The 7,330-nt window shown below is 35.9% G+C and overlaps 1 protein-coding gene across 1 annotated transcript; it reads right to left on the bottom strand.

Annotated features, from left to right (window-relative positions):
- Window positions 1-1,414: 1,414 nt before the first annotated feature.
- Window positions 1,415-5,000, bottom strand: LOC129569564 (innexin inx2). Its single transcript, XM_055448507.1, has 2 exons — window positions 4,253-5,000; window positions 1,415-3,833 (listed from the first exon to the last, which is right to left on the bottom strand). The coding sequence occupies exon 2, from the start codon at window positions 3,826-3,828 to the stop codon at window positions 2,749-2,751; it is 1,080 nt and encodes a 359-aa protein (XP_055304482.1). The 5' UTR covers window positions 3,829-3,833; window positions 4,253-5,000; the 3' UTR covers window positions 1,415-2,748.
- Between the last annotated feature and the right edge of the window lie 2,330 nt (window positions 5,001-7,330).

Below are 7,330 nucleotides of genomic sequence, written 5' to 3'. Positions count from 1 at the left end.
GAGAGCGAGCTAGGGAGAGTTAAAGAGATCGAGAGAGGGAGAGAGAGAAAGAAAGAAAAAATAACAAATCTGGTAGACTCGACACAGTATCTGTTGATCGGCATCAAGTCTGGAAAATCATATGAAAAAAGGTCAAAAAATGCTTTCACTTTAATTAAGTTCCAATAATTTTTTATTCGATTGAAATCAAACACTCAACACATTTGAATGGGAATAATGAGCCACAATCTAGCTACCTTTAAATTTTAAAGGTAGAACGAACGAAGGAGAGAACCAAACGATTTTCTACTTTTTTCCATTTTCTATCCTTACTAAATGCCCTGAAACTTGTTTGTATTATTTCGGCTGGTGTTGTGCACCAACACATGCGTTCATTCGTTCCATTGTGATCGAGAGTAAAATAAATTGCATTTTTGGTGCAACAAAAGGGACATAATAACAATTTTGAGAGGCTCAAATGTAAAAAAGCTGGGAAAGAATTTTTTTCGCATCGAAGCTACTTTTCTCACATGATTTGCTCGTTACTTCTCATAGCAAGAGTCTTTTGTTCGAACGGATGTGCAACCGAGACGGAGAGAGAGAAAGACAGAAAAAGACACAAGGATTTATTACTTTTTTTTCTCTTTCGCTTTAATCATGATTTAAAAAAAAAAATTGTAAAATCTACTTAGTCTTTTCATCTACGTTTCAAGCTCAAATACACAAAACATGAACACATAATTTTGTTTGTTTTTTTATCATTGTTTCTCTCGTCTTGTGATTCTGTGATAGCATTTCTATCATGGTTTTGACATTTTATCTTCATCATTTTTATCATCAACTGAACTCAATTCACAGCTTATCTCACGTTCTACAAATTAATTGACATTCTCGATAACGAAGAAATCCAACTCTCGGTTCGACAATTCCAGACAAGTGAAAAGTGTTCCTCTATCAATAGTAACAGCGCATATAAAATCCCATATTGTTCTCTATAAAAAAAACTTCTAGTCTTTCTTTTATTTATGTATATATTGAAATTGTATAATAATAGGACATAATTTGTAAATATTGCTCAATTCCTTATTATTTGTTTTCCATTTTGTCTGGTTCAATTTATGCTTTTCTTCTCTTCATCTTGTGCTTAAGTTCTTCAACATCGTGTTCGCATCTAAGAAAATATCGAGTTTTTTTATGGCTTTTAAATTCGCAATTGTTCCATTCTTCTTCAATATGAATAATGCACATTTTTCAGGAACAGTTAACGCCCGCTCTCCTTATCTCATCAACATGTGATGAATTCATCCAAAGTTTTCGTTTACTCAAAAAAAATTGTCCAATGTTTATAACCTAGATTCGGTTTTTAATGCCAAAAACAATGTAAAAATTCGCAAATTTGGGAACGAGAAAAAAAAATTGTCAAAAATTTCGGTGCTTTTTTTCTTTTTCAAATCATTTTTCCATTTTTATTTAACATTTTTCTTTATATCATCAGTTTTGAGGAAAAAATTTCTCTCGTTTTTTTGTTATCATTTTTCTTCTAAAATAAATTAAATGTAGCCATTCTCGCAGCTACACATTTTGTTTTTACTCGTATTCATTATTATTTTAATATCTATCTCATTTCACGATTTAAAATACACATCCAAAATTAAATCATTAATAAGTAGGTAATAGATTTTCCGAAAAACTACCGTAAAATATTCTTCAAAAAATTGATTGTAAAGTTCACTGTCACTCACACTGAATATTTTTCTCTTCCTTTTTCTTTTCATTTGATTTGCTTGTTTTTTGTTTCTTCTTCGTACGAGAGGCTTAATTTAAGGGTTGTTTTATTTTTTTAAAAAAATATGTATATCCATAAATTATAATCTAAATTGTATGAAATCATCAAGATTTTGTATCAATTGCAAGTCATTGCATTTTGTAGAATTTTATTTGTGTGTTTGTGGTTGTTGTTGTTGTCGCGTTTAACAATGGAATGATTTCGTCTTTTGTTGGTTCCTTACGTAAACAAAGTGTATTCATTTCTCTCTTTTTTTGTTAATTTCCTTCAAAATTTCTTACATTGGATCCGATTTGTTCCGCAAAAAGTACGATTAAACTTTATGGCGGCGAGTTTAAAATTTGCAAGAAGAAAAGTAGTAGTTGAAATGATTTGTTTTTGTGAATTAAAAGATAAAAAAAGGAAAATCCTAATGAATTGGAAAAGGTGTTAAATGCTTAAAAAAAGGATAATCCATTGCAAATTAAAAGTTGATTCCTTTTTCGATGGGCAGCCGGCAGTTTTTTTTATGTTGAACTCATATTTCTACATAAATTCATTTACTAACATCTAATTTTCTTATTGTGTCGAACGTTGTTGAAACGTTCGTAATGAGAGAAAAAAATTGAAAAAAAACCGTCAAAATAATTCAAATGAATTAAAAATTTGTAGAAATCTCTTTTGCTATTGTTTTTTCTTGTTCTATGTATCGGATTTTATCATCATTTGTTTTTGTGCTTTGAAAAAAGGAGAATAGATTGCTTGTATGCTATATGCGTTTTAAGTGATGGAAATATTGATAATGCAAATGCGTTAGTTTAGTCTCGATGGTTTTTTGTTGTTTATGGTCACGATTGAAATGTGAGTTGTTGTTGTTGTTGTTGCTGTGTACACACGTTGCGAGTATACATTGGTCCGAGAAAACTAGGAACAGCATCGATTGTCAATTGATCATTTGTGTGTTGGGCGGTGTGGCGTGGCGTGCGTGATGATGATGGAATTGATCAGACGTCATGTTTGCCATTCAATTTCATAGCTAACTCTGTGATGATTTCCTTGAAAATTAATGGATCAATATTTTTACCTAATTGATAGAGTATGAACCAATCTCCGATTTGGCACTTGTTCGATATATGTTCAATGTCCTGGTGTGATGAGAGTCGTGTTCGGGCGCGCAACAAATACAATCGCACTTTTGGTGCAAATACGACCAATGCACGATACACCAATGAGAAACCGCTCAAAATGCTCAAAATGATGAACCAGAACCACAGGAACACATAGATTTTCTCATTGACAATGTTCAGCGGTAGCACGCACAAACCATCGAATTTCTGCACACTGCCCGATGGACCGTATTTGTGGAATGTGCATTTGGTGACTTTTGGAAAGACACGTGACATTGGATCGCCACGCATCTCCGGTTCGAGTTCGGTGAATCGTAGCACATCGCTGCCGTAGGTGGAGAATTCACCGTCCAAAAAGTAGTCCATAAAGTAGATTTGTCCGATGACATTGACGAAATTGAGCGCTTCACAGATGAAAAACCGGAATGCGTAGAAATTGTGTCGCCGTAGATTCTCTTGGAAGTAGCTAATGAGAATCTTTTTGCGATCCTCTTTGCACTCTTCGTTCACGATTGGCATGTTCAAGTCGAGCACAAGCATCTTAATGCGGCCACCTTCCCATGTCTTCCACAAGTATCGTGGCACGTAGAACAGCATGGCTTGGAAGAATAGCGCAAAGCACACCCACTGATAGTATTTATGGTATTTAACTTCGTCGCTGCCCTCCACATGGCTCACAACACCCGGCTGAACCATGTCACGACCAGCCACTCCAATCATTCGATTCGGTATTGTGAACGTACTGTAAATCCAACAGTACGTATCCATGACGCCCAGTGGAATTTCATCGACGATGCAATCGATTGGGTCTCCGATGTACTGACGCGACGTCACCAGCAACGAAAAGGCTATCAACACGATAACTGTTGCTTTGTAGTGCAATCGGAATATGTTGTTGTCAATGCAGACCTGGTCGAGCTTCAAAAGCCCCTTAACAGAGCCAAACACATCAAACATGTTGTCTAAATAGATGAGAAAGGTGAAGAAAGAGAGAGAGAAAAAACAAAGACTTTTCTTTAGAATTCAGTGCTCGTATACGCACACACATACACATAAACATACACAATCCAAACACTAAACTTCCTTTGTAAACTGTGATTTCGATCGAACCGATTTATCAAAATCTCTTCTCAGGTCGAACAAAAAAAGTTATTTTACAATTTTTTTTACAAATAAAAAAATTCACAACAACAAAATTGAACTGAATCCATTTCTTTGTCGAATTTCAAACGGATGATGAATGCACATTTTTGCCGACAAACTTTTTTTGTTTTTGGATTCGCCTTTCAATTTCGATGGTTTCGGTATCGATGGAATACAGCACATAAGAAGCAAGTTGAATGCAGAAATAAAACATATAAACAAGTAACTTTACACTTACGACACTTATTTTATTCACACGAACCAATCAATTTGGTGCACAGATGCAATTAATAATCGAAAACCACTGTGTCAATTGGTAGAAAAAATACGCTCGTACTATTTTGCGTTTGTTTTCTTTCTGTTCGTTTCTGATACACTTTTGACTCTTTGTTTTCCAGTCGAAAAAAAAAGGCTGTAAGCAATTCTTTGATTTTTTTTTTGTCGTAATATTTGTTAACTCGTGTTAAACGCACACCGTACTATAATGGAAATGCTGCGTCGTTGTGCTGTCTCCGTCGCTGTGCGTAGCGGTTGTCGTTCGTTTTACCTATGTGCTATTGCTTTAGGTAGCGTTATTGTTGTTGTTGCTGCTGCTGTTGCTGCTGTTGCGTTCAAGAATTCGTTTGGCTTTAATGTAGAACACATTGAATTTGTTTGACTTTCAAATGGAAAATTGCAATTTTGCCACTTTTTTTATCGGCCAAAACAAATTTGTCCTTTCAATTATATTCTTTTGTTATAAACAAAGTAGAAAAAATAAACACAGCGCTTAAGAATATTCAACCCAATGGATTGCAAAATGGGCGAACATTGAGAATGCCACTCTTTGAACTGTGTTCACTCTCCAGTTCGGAACGACCAAAATCCGATGTGATCGCTTTGAATAACGAATTGAAACTGGACGATCATCGTGCAACGAACCGTTCGAAAAAGAGGTGGGGAGGGAGAAAACGAAAATGAATAGCGCGCGTAACACGGTTTGTACACGTTCATTCGTTTTGTTTGCTGCTTTGCTGCTGTATTGCCCGCGCCATTCACTTCACCAACACTCAAGCACATGCACACACATTCGCCACAGCTGGGCTGCCGTATTCGACCTGGCATGATCGAATGCATATGTATTGGGGCTTGGGATTTTACAGTTGTGTTGCGATACTATTGCGATGGTAATGTGTGTGTATGTGTGTGTGTGTGGCAAACATTTTTTCTGCGTTTGTATGTGTGTTGGTGCTGCCGATGCAGCTGAACTGGTTCCGTTGTGTGAGTGTGCGAGAGGCAATTAAATCTACTGTATTCAATCGAGTTCACAATTGTTTGGAGCACATAGCTCAGGACACTAGCATTTATGTGCTTCTTGTATTGTTTCAATACACACTTTGTTGTTTCACTTTGAGAAGATTTATTGGGAAGTCGATAACTTGGGAAATTCTGTTCTTGTCGATATTCATTCTCATTCGTATTTTATTTCTTCAATTCTCAACAATTCAAATCTTTTGTACAACCATTTTGCACGTCAACGATCATAAATTTGTTGGCCATTTGGCACTGAAACTCCTATTGTTTTGCGCTGCCTAAAAAGTTTCAATTTTTTGTTTCAAATTTTGCAGAGCGATGCATTTTCGATGATATGTATTCGATTTCATAAGATATAAAAAATATGCACCATTTTTTTCGAATCAATTGGTTTGAATTTCATACACCATGACACGAAAATTGTTGCTGCACAAATCCCAGTCGGTTTTGGGCCATTTTTTTTCTTTTACTTTTGCTGATTTGCCGTTTGTTTTTGTGGTGCACACAAGTTATGATGAAATCGCAGCACATTGTATATGTACCGTTTTAGGCGATACCACACAGCTCGAAACATACGCTCGAAACGATTTCTTGCGAACGAACATGCAAGAGAGAGAAGCGAAGAAAAAACCTGCAGAAAACTGGGAATACAAGCTTTTCTGTGATTTTTGCCCATATACACTTCTGCGGTTCATCATATAATTAATAAATTTCTATTCTGTAATTTTCTCGAAATTCTTCCACTCAAAAACTGGTTTGAATGCGGCTATTTTTGGTGTATCGATTTCAAAGTTTGCACACAAACCGGCATGTATACTTTTTTTTTTTTAAATTGGACATATTGCCTTTAGCATGTCCAGAAATTACATTGCGAATGAAGGGAATGACGCATTTGTGTTGTTGGACAAAGTAATTCGTAGACATTTTGGTGAACTATACAAAAAGAGAACAAGCAGCGTACGTAAAAATACGTATTGTGAGCAATTGAATGGAAACGCGCTTGTGCATCAAACAAATGAAAAGGAGACATATTCACCATAGAAATTACGTTACTCAAACCATGTAGGCCCAATGCACACACAATTTTCGATGCGAGAGAGTGCACGAAATCATAGAAAAACCCCACACACACATACATACGCATACACAACTAACACGCACAAACCAAAATTGAATTACAAACACAGACATTCCACACAGAAAAAAGGCCTTTCAGCCTACCCGACCGAAAATATCAAATGCACAGCGGCACACATTGTGACAAGTATGATGCCTAACGATGAGTTGATGTTTTCATTAGATATTGCCTCGACTCGACTCGACTGTGGTGCCTTGATGAATAGCGACCAAAATGCATAACACATTGTGCCTGCATGGAATTGAGCGAACCTTTTGTTCAATGTCAAAGGGAGAATGCATACAAACATCTGTCAAAATCAAACGCACGTCTGCTAAAATCCCGGTCGATATTTTTCGTCCTCTCTTCACACAGACCTACAGCGATTCTGATGCAATACCATCAACTAATTCGAAAATAGTTTCCGAAAAGTGTCGTATATGGACTATGCCGTTTGTAAATGTTGTTTGATCAAATCTTTGCACCTCATTTTTCCTGAACATTCGCAAAATCTCTTTATTTACACCATTTTCATACTAGACTTCAATGCTGTTGCAAATTGCGAAATAAATAAATGCATAAAAACCCGTGAATGGCCATTTTATAACTCTATTTAAATTTGCCGTCTGTTTTCTCAATTTTTCTCATTTTCTGCTCAAGTAATTGGTTGTTCTTCGTGGAAAAATTATTCCTGTTTGCTTTTTCTCTCGGTTTTTCTGGAGCAGAAAACATTAACTGCTCGATAGCATCGGCTGTCTGAAACCATATTTAACAAAGAAAAAACTACACTTTCCGACATAATTTTTATGCGCATGCACAAAGTCCGTTATATTAAATGAGAAGAAAATTTCGCTTATCGACTGCAAAGAATGCGTTACTTTTGCGCGTGTTAATGCATATTCGACC

The sequence above is a fragment of the Sitodiplosis mosellana genome, unplaced genomic scaffold (assembly GCF_009176505.1).
Source record: "Sitodiplosis mosellana isolate CC-2019 unplaced genomic scaffold, AAFC_SMos_1.0 Smas_scaffold_1, whole genome shotgun sequence".
Classification (NCBI taxonomy): domain Eukaryota; kingdom Metazoa; phylum Arthropoda; class Insecta; order Diptera; family Cecidomyiidae; genus Sitodiplosis; species Sitodiplosis mosellana.
This window is presented reverse-complemented; position numbering and strand designations above follow the sequence as displayed.